The sequence below is a fragment of the Biomphalaria glabrata genome, chromosome 8 (assembly GCF_947242115.1).
Source record: "Biomphalaria glabrata chromosome 8, xgBioGlab47.1, whole genome shotgun sequence".
Classification (NCBI taxonomy): domain Eukaryota; kingdom Metazoa; phylum Mollusca; class Gastropoda; family Planorbidae; genus Biomphalaria; species Biomphalaria glabrata.
The window spans coordinates 13,333,962-13,361,646 of NC_074718.1; the positions used below are offsets into that span (position 1 = coordinate 13,333,962).

The 27,685-nt window shown below is 35.4% G+C and overlaps 2 protein-coding genes across 2 annotated transcripts; one reads left to right on the forward strand and one right to left on the reverse strand.

The window, feature by feature from the left end:
- Nucleotides 1-1,364: 1,364 nt before the first annotated feature.
- Nucleotides 1,365-17,008, reverse strand: LOC106068130 (uncharacterized). The gene is made up of 8 exons (XM_013227440.2): nt 16,869-17,008; nt 15,368-15,490; nt 10,715-10,872; nt 7,828-7,971; nt 6,482-6,639; nt 3,507-3,580; nt 2,356-2,503; nt 1,365-1,834 (listed from the first exon to the last, which is right to left on the reverse strand). Exons 1-8 carry the CDS (start codon nt 16,945-16,947, stop codon nt 1,528-1,530), a joined length of 1,191 nt encoding a protein of 396 aa, XP_013082894.2. The 5' UTR covers nt 16,948-17,008; the 3' UTR covers nt 1,365-1,527.
- A 4,502-nt stretch (nt 17,009-21,510) lies between these two features.
- On the forward strand, nt 21,511-27,629 carry LOC106068131 (N(4)-(Beta-N-acetylglucosaminyl)-L-asparaginase-like). The gene is made up of 8 exons (XM_013227442.2): nt 21,511-21,722; nt 23,205-23,358; nt 23,591-23,703; nt 24,082-24,194; nt 24,424-24,650; nt 25,344-25,451; nt 26,250-26,383; nt 27,443-27,629. The coding sequence occupies exons 1-8, from the start codon at nt 21,581-21,583 to the stop codon at nt 27,538-27,540; spliced, it is 1,089 nt and encodes a 362-aa protein (XP_013082896.2). The 5' UTR covers nt 21,511-21,580; the 3' UTR covers nt 27,541-27,629.
- Nucleotides 27,630-27,685: the final 56 nt, after the last annotated feature.

The window sequence follows — 27,685 nt, forward strand, 5'->3', positions numbered from 1 at the left end:
CGGACAGACATTTCGCACAAAACTAATGGCGTCTTTTTCCCTTTCGGGTGCCGCTAAAAAGGGTGAAAGTAGGCTACTACGGCGTCTGGTGATTACAGATGTCCAACCTGTGAACACAGCTGTATATAAAGGGTTGGCCTCTTTAGTCACACAAGAAGTTGCAACGGGAAAACGTAAAATGACACAAACACACAAATATATAATATATAAGTATCAGCCCTTATAATCAATAAAATAAAGCACGAGAGAAAAAGAAGAGAAAACCATACGGAGAAATGTGATGACAAAGAATTGGGCCTAAAGAAAAACGTAAGAAATTTATTTTTTTTTAAATTAGGAGATTTGGAAACTACTAGACAAAAAAAAGTGTCAACATATTGAAAGCAGTGCCGACCTTTGGTTGGTTATTCCAATCGGGCCTCTCGCCAGACAGGGTCATCGCAATTTACATTCAAGCATATCACTAACAGTCATAGCTCTTGTCACAGGCTTTTAAAGATGTAGGACTTAAGGGTTAAATATTTAGTGTGGGCCTATCGTACGATTGACGAAACTTTAATTAACCCATTGAGTTGCTTCCTATGCATGTTGTATAACAAATGCTGGTATAATGATCTAATTAATAGAAATAGTTGTTATTGTAATAAAAAATTAGAAGAGGGGCCTCGCAAGCATCCATTAAATTGGGCCCCACAATTCGTAAGGCCGGTCCTGATTGAAAGTATTGCGTATGGAAAAGTATCTGCACTTATAACCTATCACAATGTAGCCTATCTGTGTAAACTTTTTTAAGACTTACATCTAGTAAACTAGTCATCCTTCTTACAGAGCACTGTGAAAATGAAACTTTTTTTATAAATCTTTTATCAACTAAATCTTTCTTTCTGGTACAAATCTTGTACACGTTACTTCTCCCACTTACCATCCTCGGCTCAAATAGAAACTTCTGCACAAGTAGTCATTGTTGAAGACAATAGGCCTACATTAATCAATTTTTTTGAAATAACCAATTAGTTCATTAATTAGTGGTAATTAATTAATTTTGTTTTGTAAATAAAAGGGAGCTAATTATTGCATTATTGAGATATATGGCTGTAATTGTGCTGTGTGCTTGTTTCCCTAATGTACGTTTTATTTTATTTAATTGTTTTTCATTTTGCATGTTTTAAATTCTAATGAACGGTAAGGTAGATGCTTTAACTCTTTCTCTCCTAACTGACGATACCAACGTTGATTCCACCAGAATGTGGTAAATAATTACGGAGAGAAAGAGTTAAACTGGTCGTTCGAAAAAAATGGGTGGACAATGTAGACATCGTGTTCTGGATGACAGACGTAAAAAGGATTAAACAAATTTACGACAAGTTTTATTTATTAGTTGAATGTCATTTATTTTAATGATAATCGGTGCGGCGAAATTCTCCAAAATAGCCTACTTCATTTTGTGGACGTCATTTAGTATTACTGAATTAGTAGAATATATCTTTGAAATGTGTTGAGATATAAGTTGTCCATTGTCACTCGACGTTAAAACTGGCAGTTGAACCCTGTGAGTTCCGGCACAGTATCGTCCACGCAATGGCTGCTGGTGATCCTGTCTTGCACTAGGAGGCACTCCGGGGTGATTCTGTGGCACAACGCGTTCAGGCAGGCTCCGAAGAGCTCCAGCACACTGTCAGTCTCGTGCTCCAGGGTTTTGTTCGTGAAGCAGCGGACGAACTTAGGCAGCATTAGAAGGGACGAGCAGAGCTCCAGCGCTTCTTTACGACTTTCTCTAACCATACAGTCGGAAGCTGTGGTAATGAGATGACCACACTGGGAAGGGGCACCTGGGCTGTGTTGATGAGAAAATAAATTTATAAACGTTTTATTTCAATGTAGGCCAGTGATGTCTAGAAATTTTAGGTCTGGGGAAAATATAAATTTCTGACACACGTCACGTCCTATGGTTTCTGCCTGGTTGTGTTGACCGTCTCGATGGCTCTGGGTTCGAACTCTGCCCACCTTCAGGAGGTTTAGAAAGTAATAATCCTCCATTCTGAAGGAACATTCGAAACGTGTAAAACCAAAACAAGTAAAACAGCCGCATTACCGCCAAATAGACAAATGTTGAGTAGGGAGGAGTTTCATGAAGCGTCAATGGCCAGATATGAACCGGCGGGGCGTAGTCAAGGCATCACTGATTCAAGTCAGCGATAAGCATTCAGTAGAGCATAAATATTTTTCTGGTTAAAGTTTTTATTTAACTGTAATTCAATAAGAAATCTAATCCTGATTTTTTTTAGTTCTGTAAAATAATGAGAAAACAATGGCCTGGATTGTTCGTCGTCATGGCAGGAAGCATGATTTACTTACAAATTTTGATCTGCTGCTCCCTCTAAAAATCTTGCCAGGATGGCTTCACTTGGGGCAACATTGAACTGGTTGGATATTTCTCCAAGTGTTGGTCCGATGTGAAAAGGTGGAAGAGCCAGAACTATATTTCTCGAAAGCCATTGGGCAACTAAAAACATTCACAAGAAAAACAAACAAAAAAAAAAACGTTATAGGTAATTGTTATATACATGCACAGAAGTTTACACCCATTATTAAGTATCTTATTATTATTGAAACAGATAAATAAAGAGAGACAGTAACTGATAAATATCCATTTGAACTAACATCTCAGACAAGCTAAGGAGGCTTTTGTCATTTCTGATTTTTGCGCCGCAATTTTTAAATGATTCGGATGTCTAGTATGTATAAGCCTTACATCGTTGTTTTTTTTTTTTTTTGTTTTTTTATTGTTTTTTTTTAAATAGATCTAACTTGCAGAAATATAAAGAAAAACGAGGTTACAAAGATAGTTTGTGTGAAAACACAAACTCAAAGTTGGCCGCCGAAGTGGTCCACTCAGACAGGTAAAATGGCACGTTTCAATGTTTTCAGCATGAATATCACAAGCTATGAACTACAAACTATCAACAACCCCAACCTTAGCTCCGCCAATACAAAAAGAAGAGACGTGTAAGTTTTGAAAGTGTTGCCGATAGGTCTACTATTGTAGGCCCTATTGTTCTGACGACATGATACCACAGGATAACTGATGTTATTGAAAGATCTAGTGTAAAGGGCCAATCTCTCATTCAAGGACTCAAGTGAGAAAAACTTTTTCCCATTGGTTAAATGTGTAAGTACATTATATGTATTGCATGTTGTACATTACTTGTATGAAATGAAACGCTGCTTATTAATTGTTGTTTTAAATTATACTCAACTTATTATATACATAATAAATGCATTCTTTCTCTTCCGGAGAAAAAAAAAGTAAAGTTCCCCCTTTCAGACCATGCGGTCTATGTGGTCCCGAAATTCAAAATCCCAGTCTTCACGAGATTCGAACCCAGGACCTCAAGTTCGGAAGCCAAGCACTTAACCACTGAGCCACCTCAGCCCCAAAAGTAAAGTTCCCTTATCAGACCAACTCTTCGTAGAATCATTCATATTTGTTTCAACCTTTTACATACCATTGTTCTGTACAAGCGCTACGGAAAGTCCCGGAATCTGAGTCTGATCCTTGCCATGATCGACATCAGTTGGTCTGAAATAGTAATAAATACATGCTTGGTAAGGGAGGGTTGGATAAGGGGTGCACACCGCTCCGAAGACACCAATCTAGATGGCCCCAGCGACGCCACTGAAGCTTACTGTATTAATTTATTTCATTAAGCAGTTCAGAGTTCTTTTAGTCGCTATGAAATACATTAAGAGGCATAAGAATATAGATATGTAGAAATGTACTGGAGATAAAGTGAAGCATGCAAAACAAATAATGACACCATAGTGAAAGATCACTGTTGCCAACTAAAAAATAGACCTACAAAATTTATTTTTTTTAAATGATTCCACAAGGATAAAAAGTGCGCGCAAATAATTAATTAGTTTATGAAAATGCTTCGCTTAACAATACTTCAGTATTCTGTACACCAGATTCACCCCAATTTGCTATTTACAGTTATGTTGCCAGTGGCGTAGCTAGGCTGAAGGAGAGGGGGCGGGAGCTCCTAATTAAAGGGTCATCAAATGAATGTCCTACAATTTTTTTTACATTTAATATTAAATATAACGCCACTGCCATGTAATCTTGCTATTCACATGGAGTCAAAAATACTAGACAGCATTGATCTAGTTGATGTTATAGAGGCCTTTGCTGCACAGAAAGCACGACATGAGGCGATATGAATTGAGATTTGTCACTTGTGCATTATCTCGCCAATAAACAATGCTACCAGTATTATTCATTAAGATTCTTTATTTTTTGTCAATTTTACATATATAATGTACCATATATTTATTATATACATTAACTCATATCCTGATTTCAAATGTCAAAGTGCAGGGACCCCCTAAAAAGGTGAAGCCTCGCGGGCCTCCAAATCACTAGCCACTGCTGTTGCCAGGAATAAAATAAAATCTTATAATGTCCTCTTGCAGATGTAGGAAAAAAATATTGTTGATTATCATTGTGAAATATAAATTATAAAACAAAACTTCTAAGTGATTTTGAACTTAACAATCATTTAAATCTTTCAATGATAAGTTTGTTTTACTACAAATGTCTTATATTTAAAAAGTGAAATAATGTCTTACTGTTCTAAAGGACACTCACTGCGTAAATGCATATTAAACTGTATTACACCTCTCCTATGTTAATTGGAAACAATCAATATCGGCGGTAGGTGTCCATCAAACAAAATGGAATGAGACCCCCCCCCCCCCCCAAAAAAAAAAAAAAAAAAAAAAACTCTCATCTCCCCCATATGAATTGGAATCAATATGGGCGGTAGATGTCCTATCGAACGAAACTTTATGAGGCTGGAATAACCAAAAAGAGTCGTAAGCCCATAATCGGAAGAAAGTTTTCAAAATTGGAAAATAGGCCATCATATTGTTATAAACCTGGTGGTGGCACAGTGGTGTGTGTGTAGTCAGCCGACGCAAATCGCCCCAGGCCAGCGCTAGACGAGCGGTCAACCGTGACGAGCTACGTCGGTCAGCCGAGTCGAGTATCAACAGAACGGTTCGGGAAGGATCGCCGGCGTGAACAGAGCTCAGGAGCGTCACGAGAGTTGTAGTCATCTGACCACCTAGAAACGTCGAGCGGCGTTCTGTCCGGTTCGAGAAGGCTAGTAGGGACCCTATATAAGTGCGGAGGTGTCGCAGTCGAGACGGTCGAGAAAAGGGGCTCAATACAGCAAGGTCGAGGAAAGGGGTTCAGAGCCCGGTTCACTACAGTCCGGTCGACTACAGCACAGTTCAGCGGTGTGGTTCTGTACGGAGCATTACGACGGTTTAGTGCGGAGTACTGTCAAGTACAGTTGAGACGACTGGCGTCTTGATCTTGGTCTGTGATCGAGTCCGACACAACGAGCCTAGTGTGTGAAGTCAGTCCTGAACTGTTGAACCCAGTGCAAGCCCGGAACGAGACGGAGAGGCCAGTGCAAGAGTTGATACGGCGGAACGGTGTTATCGGAGAGATATTTGTACAGTGTACGTGTTGCCAATTGTACAGTATTGGCTGTTATTTATTCAACTATTAAAGTGTTACGTTACTTTGGAGCCCTGAGTTGTCAAGTTCTTTAAGTTGGTGGTGTATGGTGCAGTTTGCAGAGAGCCTGGATAGTGAGATTCGTAACAATATATTATCTGTTAAAAAGCGAATCCTATCTCTTTCCTATATAAATTAATTGTCTGTTTAAGCCAGAATTTATTTCCCTGTTTTCGATATCAAACAAAATTAATTAGGCTAATTACTTCTATTTACTAAGCTAATTTGTTTTTTTTTTTAAATCAATTTACAAAACAGTTAGGACCAATGAATATTCACATAGTTTCAACTTGATCGGAGAGTGGGAAATGGGAGAAAATTTGTGTTAAATTTTTTTTCCGACAGCCAGACAGAGAAAGTTGATATAAGCTCAGAATTTGAAAATCCTTCCCCGGGCCCCCACTTGAGGAGGGCCCCCAAATGAGTGTTTTATATTAAAAATTAAATATTACGTAAAATGCATGGGCCCCTAAAGAGGTCAAGCCCCCGGGCCCCCCAAGCGATGGAAAATTCCTAGCTATACCCCTGTATAAGCTTTGTAATAATAGGCCTAAATAATACACAAAACCATAATTTACTTATACAAAAAAACAAAAAAACAATCAAATAAAATAGACCCACTCAGAAGACACAAATATAAAGGCACATTTCTTATTTCATATGTTAGAAAACATTCGTACATGTGCCATTTCTTTCCTAGTGCCAAAAGAATGTGGAACAGGTTACGTGAATCAGCCAGAAAACCAATGACTTAACACTTTTAACAGATTTTAAGTCTCTAAAATCAACAACTAGATTGACACATAATACGCGTAGGACGTACTTATCTTTTGTTAATAAGGAACTCTGTAATTTATAAGAAAAGATAAGAAAAGAAAAAAAAAACGACTGTACCTGAACTGTATTCTCAAGCCACACCTGGCCACGTCGATGATTGCCAGATTATTGTCGCCGTCGTAATAAGTTCGAATTTTCTGTCCAAATGCATTAACTTTTTCCGGAGGTCCCCAGTCCGAAGCGACGTCTACATTATCTTTTCCTGATTCTAAAAACTGTGAAATGTTCAATGCTACGTTTGTGAACGTGTTGGGGATAAAATGATGACAAAGATCATAAAATAGATGTTGGCTCTTATCTTATATAATACAGGCTGATTCATAGCTGTAAAAGAAGTAATTAGTTAAAGGAGTCGGATCGGTTGTATGAGTTTTTTTGAGTGCAGTAAGCGTGGTTGGAGGGGGAGGAGATTGAAATATTTTTATAGTAGGCATTTTTGTTGTTCTTACTCGCTCTCATTATGAAGTTAAAGTCCTATAAGATGAACTGCGCAGCTTTGTCTTTTAAATAGCGTTTTGATAGTAGGAGGTGTAAGGATCATAGACATAAATAAATATAGACTGGACGAAGGAAGTAACTTCATGTAACTTAAAAACATGTATATCTATTGTATTCGGTTTTCCGAATTATGAAAAATTGCATGATCTTCATTCTTAGAGATTTAAAAAAAAACACTAGTGAAAATAATGTAATACTTATATAGGTTATGGCTGAAATAGATATGAATACTTAACTTTTATACTGCTCATAAATGCGGTATAATAAAGTACACAAAATTGCAAGTCACAAATTTTCGTTTCATAAAACTCTTTAATCGGCCAGTCTATATTTATTTATGTCTATGGTAAGGATAAAATAGGCTTTTGCGTAGAAGTGACATAATCTGGAATTTTTGCAGTGACGCACAGAAACAGAATCAACAGACAAAAGATGCTTGAGACTGCATAGCATAAGATAAGGACGTACTTTTTTTTCTGGAGGACTAAGGCGACATCGGACTGTTTCCCAGTAGCGTAGCCATAGATTTGGAAGTCCGGGGGCCCCCTGCATTTTCACATTCGACATTATGACAATAGATAATGTACTTAATAATGTGTGGAAAACATGCAACGTGGTCACTAATTTACATAACAACATCAAAAGCAAGATAACATGGCATTGGCTTAATATTTAATTTTTTTTTTTAATTAAGACATTCATTTGGGGGCCCCTTCAAGTGGGGTCCGAGAGACACCCCCTTCCCCATCCTAGCTATGCCACTGCTGTTTCTTTCAGTATTATTATAGTATTCAATGTTTGGAATCATCCAAATATCTTTCAAAAATCAAACAAGTAAACATGAAACAAATGTTTTGATATATTTTGTTGATGTATATTGATTAATATCTATTAATGAAACTGACCGTGAATGTTCCGTCCTTAGCGCTGCCCTCAATCCTGATTGATATATCTTTTTTCTGCCATGTTTCCCACAAAATAATAGACATTAGAAGGTCAAAGCCTTGAAGGTAGAATTTGCCACGGATCTTAAAAGCAAAAGTGAACACCTGGGAACATAATTTTGTCAGTCATTTGTTAGCACTTATGCCTGCGTGTACGTTATACTAGGGATTCCATGTAAGATGACACATACATAGGCATAATAGGGAATGTTCGGATATTACGTAACGCCAAAAAATCACCTTTTTTTTATATAATATTAAGGGAACTATTTCAGCTTATGCCACCATTTCAGTCAAGTACAATTTCGTTCCCTTGTTTGAGATACCTAGCAAAATAATTTATTACCAGTACCAATTGTTAATTACTCGTTATGTAATCCGAGATTGGGTGTCGGAGAAATAACGAGTACAAACTTTTGGCCAGACAGACAGACAAACAGACAGACAGAGTAAGTTGATACGAATGATGGGAACTGTATTGACTTCTGTCGGCGCTTTGGTGATGTATTCAGTTTTCTCCACAATAGGGGCCTAGTGTACATATAGGCTACATCGGGCGTCACCATTTCCAGTTTAGGTAGCCTATATGTTAGATATATATATAGCTCTGCGGCTTACATTTAACGATAAATAAAGCTGTAGTATAGTATAGGGGACACAACACATTGAATTCTTGTAAATATTTCTTATATAAATTATATTTCTTTTTATGTATACATTTTCAATAATAAATAAAAAATAATCTGATATATTGAGGTTGGTATTTTCAGTGATATTTATAAATCTTTGGAAATATATCAAATGAGGTAATTTGATATTGTTTTCTTACTTTAAATGCGTTACATATTTTAAATCAACACTTTTCTCTTTTATCAATTTTTTCTTTACGTACAATCCGGAAAAACACCAAATTTAATAACCTTCTGACTGATTGGAACCGTGCATCAGATGATTTAAAAACCATACTATAATTGAGACAGTTATAGATGAATTCTCCTGTCCTTTCAGAATTGTTAGGTGGCTCGGCGGCTGAGTGGTTAAACACTTGGCTTCCAAATCAATGGATCCAGGACTCCATGGTTCGCATCTCAGTGAGGACTGGAATTTTTAATTTCAATTTTTTTTTTCAGGACTATAATGGACTCCATGGTTCGCATCTCAGTGAGGACTGGAATTTTTAATTTCAATTTTTTTTTTCAGGACTATAATGGATAACGTAAAGAAGGTTAGTCATTGTGCTGGCCACATGACACCCTTGTTAATCGTAGGCAATATCTTTACAATTGCAAAAAAAAGATTTTAAAAAATTCGGAAAAATATCCGTTATTTGTGTGTGTGTGTGTGTGTAAGAAATCGCTGTTGAAAATTTCGATGCACAGTTCTAAAAAGTTGTGCTCAAAATAGGTGCAATTGACTAATATTATTTTCTGCCTTGCTAGTAGTAGCCTACGGCTTAAGTACGCTTTTACACACACACAAACACACACACACACACATATATATACATACATATACACACACACACTATTTATATATATATATATATATATATATTAGATAAGATAGGTTAATAAATGGACGGATATTATGGTATCGCGTACGCGTGATTATTTTTCATAATTGTGTTGTATGTTGTTGTTGTTGTTGATACATGAACTACTTTGGTGTTTTGCGCGATTTGTTTTCGTGAATCTAGTGTGTGTCAGACGTCACGACTTCGTTTCTTGTACTTCCTCTTGTGAAGAAGATGGTCTGGCTGTTGGTTCTTTCTGTGCTACTGTATCCACAGTTTCCTCGTTGTAACGGGGACGTAAGTACACAGATGTATTATTAATCAGGTTCGATCTTCTGGTTTGGGCGTCGTGGATGAAGTTTCCTGGTTTAGCGGCATCGCTAGATCTCTGCTTCTTCTATGTTTCATGGTGCTAGGTATGGGGCCTGCATTGAGCCAGATTTTGGGCCGTTGTTGAGCCAGGCATTTATTAATATGGAATCACGTTTTCGCTTGTACGGTTGTTGGAGTTCCTGGGCCGTGTGGCCGGGATTAGGTGTGTCAGTGAGGTGCGTTACTTATGCGTAGTTACTATTGTATGAATTGCCATAAGTAAATTAGTATAATTCTTTTTAATATTCATCATCTATTCATATTTCGTTATTAAATGTTAAATTGTTAATCGAGCGTTGACAATTTATTTAATGGTCAATTTTAGTTGGGTTTTTTTAGCACATGTAGGCCTACTTTGTATTTGTGCAGTCATTTAATAATGCTTATCCTGCCGAGGTGGGTAACCCGGTTGATTTAACTCTTTCTCTCCATATTGACGATGCCAACGTTGATTACACTCCATTAAACTAAATGGAATTTTTGGATTTAAAAACTTTAATTTGTGTTGTGTAAAAAAAAAAAAAAAGAGCATGCATTCTCCTTTAATTCGATATAAAATAAAACATTTTCTGATAACAAACAAAACACGTATTAAAGTTTAATCATAAATGTCTCTAGTGCAATACTAATAAGCTAAATGAATAATACTATCGAAACGAGGAAAATAATTGCGGAGAGAAAGAGTTAAATCCTCCATCTAGTAAAAAACGTAAAAACCAACTTGACAAATAGATGAAAAAGTCACAACTCTGGGACGGACAGGTGGACAGACAGACGGTCTAGCGAATGGGATAGACAGACGGTCTAGCGAATGTGACAGACAGACGGTCGAGCGAACGGGACAGATAGACGGTCTAGCGAACGGGACAGACAGACGGTCTAACGAACGGGACAGACAGACGGTCTAGCGAATGGGCATTTGTAATTAGGTGGATATATGGCCTAACGGGTGGACTCACTCACCTTGATCTCACATGATCCAATATGCTGTGTTCCATCTGTTCCTTGGAAATAACTGTGGAGGTGAGTAAACAAGGCGCGGCATGGCATGTGAGCCGCGACTCTCTCATGGGCGAATGTAACGATAATTGGGTCATTCTTGATCTCAGCATAGACCTCATCTAATAAAATGAACATCAAAGATACGTTGTAATGTCCATATATATATTTCATCCTTCAGTTGCAAAGCGACTACGAATCGTCTTTAAGAAATTAGATGAAGGACCGGGCGGAAAGATGTCGCCCACACAGCAGTTACTTCCAAGCCACTCTCCCCGCAGCAGATGTGTCCAAAGGAATGGCAGGTGCCGATACATTTTGGAATCAGCGGGCCTTTTCCGTGTTTGGGTATAGCTGCAAGGTAACTGAGGTTTGAACTCATAGTTGCACTGAACTGTTAAAGATGTTGTTTAGCCCAGATGAAATGCTACAGAGTATTTAAGAGCCCGACACAAAATTGAAAATAAATAAGTTAATATAGTTACAAGATGGGGCGTACGTTAGAGGGAGTTTGACAAAGCTTATGTCAAAAGTGTGTACACGTTATTTCTCCCACACTCATTCTCGGATCAAGTTGAAACTTTGCAAAATTATTCATTGGCACAGACAAGATATGTTTCAATTTTTTAAAAAATCTGTCATTTAATTAATTTTGTTTGATACCAACAAGGGAAATGTATCCTTCAATATAATATTAAAATATACGTGTAAATATGTAGGGTTTCGTCCCCTTGGATAATAGTGAACGTTATTGCTTCCACAACCATTCTCGGGTCAAGTTGAAACTTTAAACAGCTATGTATTTATTTACCTAACAAAAAATGAATCAATTAAAAGTTAATTATTGGTTACTAATTATTTTGTTTGATGTCGATTAATGGAAATAACTTCTACATTATTGAAAGATGGAGTTGTAAGTGCGGAGTTCTTTCCCTTGGATAAGCTTTGTTTATTAGAAAAGTTTGTTTTTTTGGTAGTTTTGCTTTAAAGTTTGAAAACTGAACAATGTGACGTAGAATCGAGTCAATCGGTAAGAAAAATGTATTCAGCCTTACGTAAAAAAAAACAAGATTACAAAGAGAGTTTGTGTTACACAAACTCAGAGGCGGCCCCCGTCGAAGTCGGATCCCTGTCGGATCTGCATATTCGCAAATAATATTCAAGAGGTGATTTAATTTTGATGTAAAATGTTTTACACGTTTCGGATGTTCCTTCAGAGTTGAAGATAATTACTTCCTAGTCCAAACCTCCAGCAGGACGACGGGGGATGGGAGCGGGCAGGGTTTGAACCCTGGGCCATCCATAAATCTGAACGACAGTCCAGCGCGCAAACCGCACGACCAGGCAGCCATCCGATGGTCAAAAGTAATAATGTTTCAAAGATTCATTTGCCGTAAATTTAAATTTAATTAAAAAATAGTAGATTAGTTTTAGTATATTAAAACATTACAATATTGATCAAAACGTTTGGAAATGAAAATCTACACTTTTTTTTTACACTTTAAGTTTAGAAATTGAAATTCTACATCTTAATCTAGTCTATTTTAGTCTAAACTAGATCTAGAAATTCTAGATCTAGACTCTAAAATAATTTTAATTAGAATATAAATCCAGATCTAGATATACTGTAATAAAAATCTAGATCTAGTTTTAAAAATCTAGATTAGATCTAAATAAAGATATCATTCCTTTTTTAAACGCGAGTCACATAACGAGGCTTAATAAACATTACTATACCGAGTTCTTTTTTCATTTCATTTGAAGAATTAATTCCATATAACGTCAGAGGGAAAAAAAACACTACGTCACACGGCCTAGGTAGACTAAAAATCGCCTTCATCTATAAGAGCCATTTATCGAGTGTTCATAGACTTTGGTGCACCGAGTGCGTTCTTTAAGCATTTCATTTAAAGAATTCATTCCATATGACGTCAAAGGAAAAAAAACACTACGTCACACGGCCTAGCTAGAATAAAAATCGCCTTCATCATTACGAGCCTTTTATCGAGTGTTCATAGACATTGGTGCACCGAGTGCGTTCTTTTAGCATTTCATTTAAAGAATTCATTCCATATGACGTCAAAGGAAAAAAAAACACTACGTCACAAGGCCTAGCTAGACTAAAAATCACCTTTATCAACACGAGCCATTTCTCGAGTGTTCATAGACATTGGTGCACCGAGTGCGTTCTTTTAGCATTTCATTTAAAGAATTCATTCCATGTGACGTCAAAGGAAAAAAAAACACTACGTCACACGGCTTAGTTAGACTAAAATATGTTTTCATTAATACAAGCAATTTTTTCGAGGGTTAATAGACATTGGTGCACCGAGTGCGTTCTTTTAACATTACATTTAAAGAGTCCATTCATATGACGTCAAAGAAAAAAAAATTCCATTACCTCACAATAGGCTAGTACCGGTACCATAAAAAAAAATGTCTTTATTTACACGAGATATTTAACGAGGGTTCATAGACATTGGTGCACTGAGTTCTAATAGATATTATTTAAAAAGGATCAAAGCCACATTGTTTTTGCGTTTTGTCTGTCAGTCGGTCTGTCCGTTATCTTGATATAGAAAAACAACTAAAAGTTAGTAAAAATTGATTAACCTTTATTTTACGTTTCAAAACATCGCAATAATGTTTAGGTATGAACACAATTGAAAAGTTTATATAATAGATTGTTCCGGATGTTTGTATAAATAGTAAAAGAAAAAGAGAATTTCAGATAAATGTAATACCGTTAATTAAATTTTTTGGATGGTCTCGTATAAAAATTAGATGTACTACAGCCACGTGGAGAGATTTTCATACCTTACTTTGGTGTTTGGATTCTGTTTTCCTTAAAAATCGGAACATAATATTAACGATAATTAGATTTTTTAATGTTTTAGGTAGAAAGTTAAATGTACTGTAAGAGAGTAGTGAGTTAAAATATTTTTCATAAAAATCCGTAAAAACATTATTTCGTAAATGAGAAGATTATTTGTTTATTAATTAGAAGAGGGAGTTCAAACAATTATTTGGCGTTAGTAGATTTTTAAATAAATTCGGAAATTTCTGGCGACGATTTGTAAGAAACAAAATCCGGAACTTTCTTTATCGATTACAAAACTTCTATGTTATGTTTTACAAGAAAATTAAATGTCTAAAAAGTAATTTTCAGTAATCAATTCTAGTAAATTACTTTTTTTAAAAGCCTTATGTGATTTCAAACAATCATTAGGCATAATTCATGTTTTATAAAACAATATCCGGAACATTTTTACACTTAATGAAATATATGTCAGTATAGAGATTATGATTTAGCATTAATATGCTATTTACATAAAAAACGGAACAACATATTATTGATAATGTGTTTTTGCAACGTTTAAGCATGGAAATTGAATGTAATATAAGTTAGAAGAGCAAACAAACATTTGTTGGCGTTGATTAGTTTTGCACAAAAAAAATCCGGAACAATCAATTTTAGATACTTAAAACTATTGAGATGTTATGGGAGGAACATTAAAGGGTAAATCAGATTTTTAATAGCTTTTAGAGTTCTAGTTTTTAAAATCTAATCGTGACGGACAGACCGACCAACAGACAAAACGCACAAAAATAAGCTTCTTTTATTCGGATGGGGGCACTAAACAAAAAATAAATAAAATCTGATTTTTAAAAAAAGTTTAAGGAATTGGTTTAGCACCTGATCATGTTGCGACGTTACGCTACTGCACGAAAATCGCTGCATAAAAAGTCCATTTAAAAAAATGTGCGTGATATTTACATACAAAGTGCATTATTAGCCTTTATAAACAAACAGAAATGTTTTCTTTTAATTTTAGCAGCTAGTTGACCAGAAAAAACGTCTTCAACTATTATTTGTATTTGTTGTAAACATTTCCTGTACATTTTAAAAATATATTTGACTTAGTGATACTGAAAATACACAAAAATTGTCCATCTTTGTTAGCATATTGTAACATTGCCTCCCTTACATTTACGTAATTGTTTTAGAATTGGTGTATTTTTATGAAAAAATCGCTTGCATAATTAATTTTATAAATTAAACGGTTTGCTTTTAGAAAACCAAAAGTAGCCGTTGCACCTAAACTTTTCAAGCCGGATTTAATGATGAAATAATATTTTTCATATCTCTTCTAGTTTTCGAGATCTGAGTGTGACAGACGGACAGACGGACAGACGGACATTTTGCACAAACCTAATAGCGGCTTTTTCCCCTTACGGGGGCCGCTAAAAATAGTCTAAATTCTTTCGATTGTGCGATTGTGTTTGTAATATCGTAGGAATCCTTTAAAGTATTTGAATAGCTTTTTATAAAACAGGTGAAAGGTTATCATACCAGATCTATAATTTCGGGCAATGACTTAATTTACTCTATTAACACTCCAAGAATTAGTTAAAGTAACGATTTTTAATTAGGCCTAACTAATTAACTATAAGGAACTATTTATTAAAGGTTTCTTTAATTTAAAAAAAAAAGTGAAAATTAAATGCTATTTAACTACAAGTTACCATTGCTTGAGTTGTAGCAGGCGAAATTATTAAAGGTTTCTTTAATTTAAAAAAAAGTGAAAAATTAAATGCTATTTAACTACAAGTTACCATTGCTTGAGTTGTAGCAGGCGAAATTCCCGTTGCCATGACCACTGAAACAAACACATTTCTGATCCACGCACTCGGCTTGATCTTTCAAACATCGATGTTCACCGCATGAGACACCTGACTCTGGGGGCCCACAAAAGTAAGCCAGGAAAAAAAAAGTGTTAAGGTTTACATTACGTAATAACTTTAAGACGTTTTACTCTTTTTTTTTTTTTACAAAGCTTTATCAACTCACTCTGTCTGTCTGGTAAAAAGTTTGAACATGCTATTTCTACCACACCCATTTTCGGATCAAGATGAAACTTTGCACAGTAATTTATTGGCATAGACAAGACCTGAAGCTATAAAAAATTAATCAATTGAATGTTAATTAATTAGTTTGTTTGATACCAACAAGGGAAATTAATCCTTCTTTGTAAAAACACATTTGATGAGCACAATGATGGCTGCTCTAAGGATAATCCCTAACATTCACTTTGACTCTAGATTCTAGATCGACAGTTATCTATATCTAGAGAAATATTTTATTTGAGATCATTGATCTAGAGCTGCGAGGAAATAAACATAAAATTGAAAAACAAAAACTTAAATGGAAGAAAGTTACTCACCAAAATAATGTTAAATGTTAATAAGTGCTTAAAGAGGAAGGAACTAGGCCTATAATTTTGTGCTTATAGACACTTGAAAATGTCGGCCTTAAAAAATATATTGTGTCAAAATTGCGAATAAAAAACCTTTTGTTGTAAATTTAACCGCTGCAATTTAAAATCTTCAAAATTACTTAGTTGTTCTAGGCTTAGGTTAGACCTAAGTAGGCTAATAACAGGTTAACTCTTTCTCTCCGTAATTATTTTTCTCGTTCCGATAGTATTATTCATTTCGCTCATTTGTAGTTCACTATCATAATAACTTTTTTGTTTGTAACCATAAAATGTTACAATTGGTGTTGAATTATAGGAGAATGCATGCTCTTCTTACACAACACAAATTAAAGTTTATAAATCCAAAAACCAATTAAGTTAAATGGGACTCAAATCAACGTTGTCATCGTCAATTAGGAGAGAAAGAGTTAAATGTTCGTATTTAATCGTCCACGGGAATGTGAAGAATTAGTGACGATCATTCAGTCATCGGGGCTATGCATTTCATAACAGTAGAATTTACCGTAGGAAGACAGCGTGATCTGAAAAAAATATTGTTTTGAATGGTGCGTAACTTAATGAATACATTTTACGTAACTGGATACATTTTTACAACTACACACTATTATGACCTTACTCAAACTAAATAAAATACGAAACACAAAGAAAAAATGGACTGTAAATATTGAGACATATCGTTCAATGTGGCTAACGATTAACAAGAGTGTTTTTCCCAACTAATGCCAGGTACTATTTAGGACAAGGTAAACTCAGATATGCCCTAAAAATCGAGGTTTAAACTTCAGCACCTGCTATTCACATCAAAATGTATTAAGTTGAGTCTGAAAATAGAAACTTACCTCCATTGAGATAGGTAATATCAGCTTCATTGTAATCGAGGACCAAGACAATTAAAGTCAGTGAAAACAAGATCTTCATCTTGACCCGAGTCACGTCTGCAATCCAAATGAGTTGCAGTTATAAATCATACTGAGAGTCTCCATCGATCTGGCAGTTAAGTGCGTGATTTCAGTGATTGAACACTGATTCGATTTGGGTGTATGCTTAAATGTAAAAAGAAATGTGTTTCCAATGTTGTTTCATTTCTTTTCATTTCGATCATTAATTTTTTTTTTCATTTCATAGATGTTACATTTGCGTAAATAGAAATAAATTATGTGGTTACCGTTTTATTCAACGGTGGCCGTTAACTATCGTGAGAACTTAAAGAAGTCAAGCAAGAATTTTTTATGTGCCTATTTTAACTTGGGTGCACATTTTAAGAGTCTAGTTATCTAGAATTTTTGATAGACAATTAAAAAAAACAACTTTATCATATGATTACATACAAACTGTAATATTGTAATATTATATTTGCTTGAAAAAAAAAACTTTTATTTTTAGCCTAACAATGTATTTTTATCAAAGAAGTTTCAGAGCCTTGTGAAGAGGCTGTGAAAACAATGGAATGGTAGAGTAAAATCTTTTGTCTGAAAACATTTATTTTTCATAACTCTTATTTGTTGTGTTCGAATACTTCCATAATTTATCTTTAACCAAAAAAAAATTATAATTTTCTAGACCAGTGTTTCCCAAACTGTGTTTGGAGGAACCCTATCTGGGATTAGTTGATACCTCCGCCTCAACGTAGTCAACAGTCTCTATACCGGTACTCAAGTCACGGCAAAGAGATATTACCAACACCATATATACCCACCGTCTCACACCCCTTTTCTATTCGACAATTAATTTTGTAAAGTATTATGTTTTAAAAAGTTTTTAAGAAGATTGAAACGCAAATCCTTTTTTTTTTATTTGCTAATTCTCTAATAGGCCTATTTCTATTTTCAACAAGGTTACAAAGTGTGTGGAAACACAAACTCAAAATCGGCTCCTGAAGTGATCCGCTCAGGCAGGTAAAAAGACAGGCTTCAATATTTTCAAATAGAATATATAGTTCGTCCATCGTGGTTCGATGATGACCACTTTGTCATCCAGGGGGGCTGAGGGCTTTGCACTGGGGTTTTATGCCTCCTCGTGTGACTTGTGAGACCTGTGTGAGCCCGGAATGTTCGGCTGCACACTGGGCAGGTTATTCCAGCTGGAGCTAGTGTCATTGGCCTTGCTTTTCTTCTCTGGCGTTTTTCTTCTGCCAGCGTTGTTCTCTTTCCCTTAGCAACCTGTGCGCCATTTTTTTGCATAAATGGGATAGAAACTGCTTGCATAGTGGATTTTAATTTTTTTTTTAATTTTTTTTTTTTTTTGCTTTCAGAAAACAAAAATGTAGCCGTAGCATCGGAACTTTGAAATATCATAATATCGGATTCTCAATATCTGTTCTAGTTTATGAATTTTAAACGGGACTGATGGACGGACAGACAGAACACACAAAACCAATAATGGCTATTTCGTTTTAGCGGGCCTCTAAAATGTGAAGTTTAAATCACGCGCTTAAACATGTTTAATTCTTAGCCTATTTGGCGGTTCTAAGATGCGAGGCTGGATTGCATAAACTGCTTGGCTACCTGATTGGTCTTGAGCTCAAATCCCAATGTCGATTTTGAATTTTTATTCTGGATTTGACTCGAGCTAATTTGTATTTGCTGATACTGATATGATTACATCGCATAATTTCTTATTGGAAAGACATTTTTTAACCATTTTTTGTAAGATGTATTCCCGTACCCAACTCTCACGAGAGTCTAATATCAGTCGACTTTCTCTTCTGGCATCCAATGTTGCGATTAAGTGATCCAATAATTCCTTCAATGTATTCAATAAATCGATTGTTAATAGAATGTTTTAAATTAATTTTTGTTTTAATTTTAGTTAAAAGAAAATATAAAAACCTCGTTCAAAATGTCTATTCATTATTATGAAATGCGTTAACTAGATTTCTCAAAGTAAAAAAAAAATATCCATGAGCTTATTAGATTTTCCCAAACCTTAAAATTGTAGGTTGATGAGTGTACACGTCAAGTCTTGACGTCTCAGCCTGTATAACGATGTTTATTTTCACAGGTTGTCAAGAAGTGTTGACGTCCATTATATCTACCTGTATCAAAACACGAACAAATTAGTGTGAAAGGTTTAAAAATCAATGTCGATTGAAAGGGCAGACTACAAAGCACGCTCAAAAATGTTTGCACTTTAGTGTATTTGTATAATCGGGAGTCAGGAACACATAATAAAGTCGAGCAAATAAAGTCTGATGTAGCGAACTTTTCGTTGTAGATAAACGTGCCCTTATAAGTTATAAGCCTAAGTAAATAGCACCTTTGGTGGCTTTCAATTGTAGTCGTAGTGCGACTAATAGCTCGTTGCACATGAGATGAAAGCCTGAGCATGATCTATGGTCAAAACGTCGCCTACACAACAGTTCAACCTTCTCTACGAGGTTGGCGATTCCAAATTCAAGAAACGACAGTTGAGACTGATAGGGCTACTTTTTGTAATCAGTTTTGTCGTAGAATCTACCTGAGATGAACTCCTTTTGAAAAATCAGAGCAGGAAGGACTCAATGCTCCCGTAGTGCTCTGGCAAGAAACTGAGCCGTTCGGAGTAATGCCTCGTAGCTACCATACAAGTCGAGTGACTGCTCAGACACTCCCCCCTTAGCTCTCGGAGCTGGGGACACTCGTACAAGATATGCGACACTGTTTCAACGCTCTCTCCACAGTGAAGGCATCGGGAGTAATAGTTGGGGCGGAACCGGGCAAAGTATGCACCAACAGGACAGTGTTCCGTCCTACACTGTGCAATGATTGCTTGATCTGACCTCCGTAACCGCCACCACGGATCGTCGCGATCTGGGTGACGTATATACTGCCAGACACTATGTGCTCTTTCGGATTCCTCCCAGAACTTGAACCACTTCTCATGAATGAGTGCTCGGATTTCTGCCTTTGCTTGTAAAAACGTGCTTGGTGCTTCGATGTGTGTGGCTGCCAAAATTCCCTTTCGTGCAAGGGTATCTGCCGTTTCATTGCCCCTCACGCCGCAATGTGAGGGCGCCCACTACATAAAAACGATAGCTCTAATGGCTCGGCGGATGTTATCTTCTATTATGCGCGACCCTCACCCGCCGCCACCCATAGCTAGGAGACTGGAGCTAGAGTCATTGACTACAGTAGTAGCGCTAGTTTCATGTTGGGTCATTCGGGTTTTAATAGCCTCGATTGCCCGAGTTATCCATGTTAAATTCAGCGTCCATGGAGCATGCAGCGAAGCCGCATGGACCAGAGAGCCGATCTGGTTCTGTCCGGTCTTGGTAGACTATAAGGGCCCCATACCCAGATCTATCGGGGTCCCTCAATACCGACCCATCGGTATAGCAGAAAATGGCATCTGATGGGTAGGACTTTAATGTAGCTGATGCCAAATTTTGGAGTGTGGCAGGTGTTATTTGCCTCTTAGTGACTTTCTCCTGCCCTATAAGGGAAAGGTTAATTTGTGGGGCTGGCATCCTCCTCCACGGAGGGCAAGTAGCCTACTTATCCCTCTAATGGGAATTCTATCAGTAGAGAGCCCAGCTGTTTTCCGCAATAAGTAGGAAGTAGAATCTACCAGAGTGTAGCATTGTATGTGTCTAAACCTATCCTTTCAACATTTGATTTCTTCTTTAAAAATACAATTGTTAACTTCAACGATAACGCTTTCTTCTCTCAACTTGTGTTGTTTCTTTTAGAGTCTACATGTTTCAGATGTTCCTTCAGATTTAATATAATGATATCCTAGCCCACACCTCCCGCAGGAGGGCGGGACCATCAAGACCACCTAGTAACAGTCCGTGTACAAACCAAACGACCACGCAGCCATCTTTATCTTATCTTTAATAACTTAACCTCTAATTCCTCCTCACAGACATTGACATGGATGTGCCAAACAGAGAGCACGGGAACATGGAAGTACCTCGGTTATGAATATGCCTGTTAGTGAACTCAACCCAATAGGCTACACTTGCTTTTTAAAGCAATAACTGCAAACCTCGATTCTATCTTCTCATCTCATATAATACAGATGTTACTTCAAAAAAGAAAATGATTACGTCCTACGTGATTCAGTTTGGTTAGGACAAATACATTTGGTTCGGTTAGGTTCATACCGAGTTAACCGAGCACTTTTAAAGTTCAGTTGAAAATAAGGATGTAAATCAGTTCGTTTCCTCATTTCTAGATAGATGTAGTCAGGGGCTTGAGCTCTTTGGGGGCCCCCTGCATTTTGCGTAATATTGAATTTTAATGTAAAAAAATAACTAATTTGGACCCCCCTCAAGTTGGGGCCAGGAGGGATTTTCAAATTCTCCCTCCTCCCCCACCCTGGCTACGCCACTGGATGTAGTCGTAGTAGATCTACTGGTCAGTACTGGCGTGACCTCCGTGACACTGTCGGTACTGGTAACTCTACGTCATACTGAATTACTGATCCCTGATCTATAAAAATAACGATCCTTTTTTTTTTTTACTTCCAAGCGCTTGTTCTATATTTAGCAATCACGTGATAACCAAACATCGTAAAAAGCAGTCTATGGTAAAAAGCAACAAGAACATGAACAAGAACTTCGACAGTCACAATGCAAATGCTGCGGTTAAAAATTATTAAAATTGTTTGCATCGTTTTATTGATAGAATTTAATCTTTCAGTGTGTGCCAACTACAGTTCTTTTCTTCCCATTGTTGTGAATACATGGCCATTTACTAGTGCAACCAAAGCAGGTAGATCTAGAATCTAGACATTCTAGATCTATAATTTAGTATAATCATAAATGAGTAGATATATAATCTATATTCTATAATTCTAAGCAAAATAAAATTATAATAATGTCAACAATGAATCAATGAATGGTAATATTGGTTTATTCATTCAACTTCAAGTAATATTCAACATATGACACATTCATGATAATGATATTGGATTGCATTGACTGGATTGCCCTCTACTGAGGCTCTTCAGTTCTGCCTCTCTGAGGCTGAGTTGACTCACTAGTCTGAGTGAGCTTCAAGTAGGCTACTTATATTGTATTGAACTTATTCTCAGTCAATGTCACTTGTGACTTTATAATTTATTAAACTTTAATCTTTATAGATCTAATACCCGGTACGGTAACTTTAAATTTCCATGAATAGAATATCGGAATATAGGTCTAGATCTATATATAATTATAATTTTAATAATATATAAGTATGTATTTAATTCATTCAATTGACTTGAGTGACTGAATCATTGAATAACTCAATGGACCTCATTCACCAATCGTAAACAAACAACATTTAGCCACGTGGTGCTCTATCTCTTCTATATAATTTACGATCTCATGTTTAATTCATGATGGTTGTCACGTGACAGTTTTTTTCGTTGTTTGATCAATAAGATCACGTGACTAAATATTGTTTGTTTACGATTGGTGAATGAGGTCCATAAGTCGTGTCTTGGCCCTAATGGTAGATCTATATTAATTGTTTTATATTGCTAGGAAATAGCATGCTAATTTATATTGTATACCTGGAGTATTTTAGGTCTGTTGTTGTTTTATATTTAGATCTAGATCTAGTTTTGGTTACCTGGGTCAGGTTGATCTTCAATTAGTTACAGACAGGTTTGTTTGATGCTTACAATTACAATAAATTGGCTAGGGCTTACAACCGGGACTAACAGTTTCTTGCTCTCAACAATCACTCAGGTCAGAGATTAACAAATTATTGGTAAACATGCAAACTAAACATTTAATTGAATGAAGTACCATACCATACTTGCAATGAAAATGACTTGGAACTATTTACAAGCATTAAGTTACCAGTATCTAACAAGTGTAACATTTTGTAAATTTAAGCTTAGCACAGTATCTTCAGTACCTTGCTATACGTCATTCCAGATCATCAGCTCCTTCACCCACATATGAAGACCAGAATGATGAGAGAACGTTATAATCTTAATATTAAATAATTTCTGTTCTATGATTGTTAGACAGTCATTATATTGCGCATTACTTGTTTTTCGTGTTTTTAACTTTCAAGTTGTCATGCCTGTCAATTCACAAAAGCCTATAAACTTAAATATTGAACATAATAGATTAACATACCAGTGCAATGAGTTCTCTATTCACAAACTTATGCATGATTGTTAAGGTGTATATGTTCTTGATTACAGATACCGGGTATGCGAATTCACATTTTGTCTTTAAAAAAAATATTTTTCAGCTTGGGATGCCTTGAGCAGAGGGATTAGTGCTGAAGAGAGCCTTGTCATTGGATGTACTACTTGCGAGGTCCTTCAGTGCGATGGCAGTGTAGGTTATGGAAGCAACCCAGATGAAAGAGGGGAAACAACCCTTGATGCTATGATTATGGATGGGTAAATAACCGTACATCATTTTCTTTTCTATCGGTATCTAGTATTCTCTGTTATGCACTTTTCTTTCTTTTTTTTTTCAAAATAAAGCTTATATCAACTCACTCTGTCTCTCTATGTTATTTCTCCCACACCCATTCTCGGATCAAGTTGAAACTGTATATGTAATTAATAGATCTTTTAATACTGTACTAATTAAACCCGAAACCTATCTACCGGTACGTTTTTTTTTCAGCTCAACTTATGCTGTTGGAGCTGTTGCCGATTTACGAAGAGTGAAGAATGCTATTGGTGTAGCACAGGCTGTATTGCATTATACTGATCATACCCTTCTTGTTGGAGAATCTGGTAAGTACTAAGTTCCCCAGTTCTATAAACCCTTCTGATCAGGGTCTTTCCAGATAAAGTATTATATACTTCCACAGTAATAAAGTAAAAGTAAGAACTGTTGCCCTTTCAGACCTTGTGATCTATAGGGCAGATAATGTAATTATCTGATTCTTTTGCTGATGGTTAACAAATGTGTCATGTGGCCAGGACAATGACCAACCACTTTTACTTTCCCCAGCTAATGTCAGGTACCGATTAACGCTGGGTGGACTCAGGGGCATACAAAATTTCAAAGACCCTAGTACTTTTGTAGAAGGGTTGAATCTTTTCACAAAAATATTGTGACATATTTAGCTTATAGTTTTAATTTTTATTTCATTCCTATTTTCTATCCAGCTACAAGTTTTGCTCTTGAAATGGGCTTCAAAGAAGAGTCCCTGGCAACAAATAATTCAATAAATATGTTTAAATCATGGCAACAAAACAAATGTCAACCAAACTTCAGACAGGTTTGTTAATAGTTTAACATTTAGTATAGTACCAGTATGTCATAAAAGTTATTTAAAAAAATAATATTTCTGTGTTGTTTATAAAAAAAAGAATTTTTAAAAGCACAAAGTTAAGAATTCTAATAACAGAATTTATTAACTTAAAAAAAAAACTTTGTAATTACTATTATTATTTTTTTTTATTATTAAATTTTTGCTGTCAATAATTTTGCTTTGTTTTTTTTTCAAGAATGTACAACCAGATCCCAAATCCAGTTGTGGTCCTTATTCTCCCCTCCCTCCACCTCCTTCCAAGTTTCAAAGAAGTGGATCTGACCATCTAAAACTTTACACTAGAAAATCTCACAGTGAGATTAATCGTAACAACCATGACACTATTGGTATGATTGTCATAGATGCCTCTGGTCATGTATGGGCTGGAACTTCAACAAATGGAGCCAATCATAAAGTTCCTGGGTAGGTTTAATTTTTTTTTTTATGGTTTTGGTTCATTTTTTTTAGGTAATGACACACAGAAACATACTTTTCTATGGAATTCATATCTTGAGTAAAACTAACCTTTCATATTTGGAGCCCTAATGTCACCATTTCATATTCTCTTTTCACAACATGTGTGCCTATTCTTTTATCTAACATTTGTCTATTCTTAATAGCTCAATTATTCTCTTTAAATTCATGCATGAGCATAAAAGTAATGTCGATTAAATTAAATACATTGGTTTATTTCTTCAATAAGGTGTCCCTTTTATCTTGACCAAATATATTAATGTTTATGTATAATAAATCTCAATTCATTTTTTTCTGTTGTTATGACTCCTAAGACGAAAACATGGATACAATCTCTTTCTTAAATTTTTAAAAATTTGTTAAGAAATAATGTAGACCTAAATTATTCAGATTAATTTATTTAATCTGATTCTAGTCAGATATATTGATACCGTACGTAACAAAATAAACTATCGTTAATTAATTAACTTCATTGCATTCAATACCTTGTGCTGCTGCTACTCATACATTGAAAGCTTTTTATTAAGCACATTCCATTTGTTAAACTTTATTCTTTAGAATGAATAAAAACATTTATTTACTTTTCATTTTACATGTACCGGTACCGGTATCTGACACTTTTTCTTTACAATGTTCTTTTAGGAGAGTTGGCGATTCCCCAGTAATGGGTGCCGGAGCTTATGCTAGTAACACTGGTGGTGGGGCAGCAGCAACTGGAGATGGAGACATCATGATGAGATTTTTACCAAGGTAAACAAAAGAATGATAGCCTAATGTGTATAGAGTTGTCTTACTTCACTGTTTGAATGTCAATATAAAATGTTTCATCTCTTCAAACTTATTTTTGGAAAGTACCTTTACTTGTATGAAATATGAATAAATTGTACAAGTTTTAACAAATGTTTTCTCATGTACATATTCTATTATTCCTTTGATTTATATGAAAAACACATTATATAAATGTGACCTAATTTAAATGTAAACTTGTTAGACATTCATCATAAATAGGGTAATTTGATTTTTAAAAAATTTTTATGCAATACAATATGGTATTTACAGCACACTTCTAATGTAATATAATGTGATAGGAAGTTACCGGTACCAGCATTTATTAAATTTTACTTATTAATTAAGAAGATCTCTTTTGTCTTGTACAGAACAAGATGCAAATGGGTCGAAAGGCTGACTTCAAATGAATACAGTTTAATAAATCACAATAACATTTTACTAAAGAAATATTACCCTACCCAGTACTTTAAGTCTCAACTTTTTCTCTTGTAGACAAAATGTACTGATTACTTGAAAGGAGTCTCTTTTTTTTTACAGCTTTCATGTGGGTAAGCAAATCTGGGTTTGTGATATGCAAAAACGTCGCCCTCAATCCATCTTATATATGCAAATTAAACAAAATATGTACACAAAATTTATCATCTTATAACCGTAAGGTCTGAAAAGCAAGAGAAAATTCTAGAGTATAAATTCTAAATAAGAAAATTGTCTAATATAAAAGCTAACTATATTGTCATTACATTCACTTTCGTTTTTCAGCCTACGAGCTGTCATCGAAATGGAACGAGGTGTGTCACCAGACATAGCAGCTCAAATAGCTATGGCTCCCATCATTCAGCATTACCCACAGTTCAGTGGGGCTTTGGTTGCTGTGAATATTACTGGACATCAGGGTAAGCATTGTTTTAGATCCACACATCAGAAAATGATAATGAACCAGATAGTTCCTCTTTTAATAAAGTTGGAATAAGGCGAAAAAATTTATATTGATGGAAAGAAGTTCATTAGTTCTGGCTTGGATCTAACATCACACTCACAATCATCAAATGATGGGTGGGATTTAATTCTAAATTTCATACAGATACAGTTATTTTTCAAATAATTATACAGATAATTTTTCTTTCTAGATTATCATCTTTTGATTTGATTTCTAATTTTTTTGTGAGATTATCTTAATTATAAAATATATTATATTACATCATATTACATATATTTTTTTATTGTACTTACTTAAGTGTGGTGGGTTTAGCACAGAAGAATAAATGACAAGGACTGAACTTGTCCAACTTTTTTATTTTTGTAACAAAAAGCCTGCAGCCACACAATGAACTTTTCTCACAAGATGTGGTGTTGAGGAGCAAATGTAAACCGAAATATCAGCAAAAGATGCCAGCTGATGCCTTATAAATTGGTTGGTTAAGCTGCAAAGATATACTAGCTTTTTGCAGACCAGTGCACTGTCAAGTTTGGCCTCCTTGCTAAATTTATCCTTCACAGGTTACAAACCAGGTTTTTCAAATAAACTTTATGTTCAATACTATATACCCTTTCAGATCTTATGACCTATTGATCAGATAAATTATGTGTCATCTGTTTCTATGGCCAACTGTTAATGAGGGTATCATGTGGCCATCATAATGACCAACCACTTAAATTTCTCCAACTAAGTTGGGTGGAAAAGGGATCCTAAAAATCCTGAAATTCAAAATTTCACTGCTATTGAACCAAAGACCTCTTGGTTTAGAAGCCAACCTCTTTACCACTCAGTCACCATGCCCCATACAAACTTCTACAACTGTTGTTTCCAGGAACATAGTGATATGTTGAACTAGTGTAAAAATAAAATTTAAGTTAATGAATGGTAAGTAGATAAAATCAGGAACAAAGTTAATAATGTACTAGAATTTAACTATTATAATTGTCATTATTGCTGCATTGTGTTTGTATTGCAGGTGCTTCATGTCATGGATTCTCATCCTTTGCCTACAGTCTGGCATCTACTCAATATACCACAGTGAAAGTAATAAATGTACCATGTTCACATTCCTAGTGTATATTTTAATACTAAGGACCAACATTTTTGTCTGATTTACTTTATGACTCAATAATTTATACTTTAATATATATTTATTTTATATATTATTGCCTTTTTTTGTGTGTACATTAAACTTCATTTTAAAAATTTCCAAAGAATA

Coding starts and splice junctions, on each gene's coding strand:
- LOC106068130 (XM_013227440.2), bottom strand. CDS start 16,947: ATGAAGATCTTGTTTTCACTGACTTTAATTGTCTTGGTCCTCGATTAC. Junction 10,873..15,367: donor CTGCTACAACTCAAGCAATG/GTAACTTGTAGT, acceptor TCATTTTATTAG/ATGAGGTCTATGCTGAGATC. Junction 2,504..3,506: donor AGCGCTTGTACAGAACAATG/GTATGTAAAAGG, acceptor GAATGTTTTTAG/TTGCCCAATGGCTTTCGAGA.
- LOC106068131 (XM_013227442.2), top strand. CDS start 21,581: ATGCAAATGCTGCGGTTAAAAATTATTAAAATTGTTTGCATCGTTTTA. Junction 24,195..24,423: donor GTCAACCAAACTTCAGACAG/GTTTGTTAATAG, acceptor TTTTTTTTCAAG/AATGTACAACCAGATCCCAA. Junction 25,452..26,249: donor ATGATGAGATTTTTACCAAG/GTAAACAAAAGA, acceptor TTCGTTTTTCAG/CCTACGAGCTGTCATCGAAA.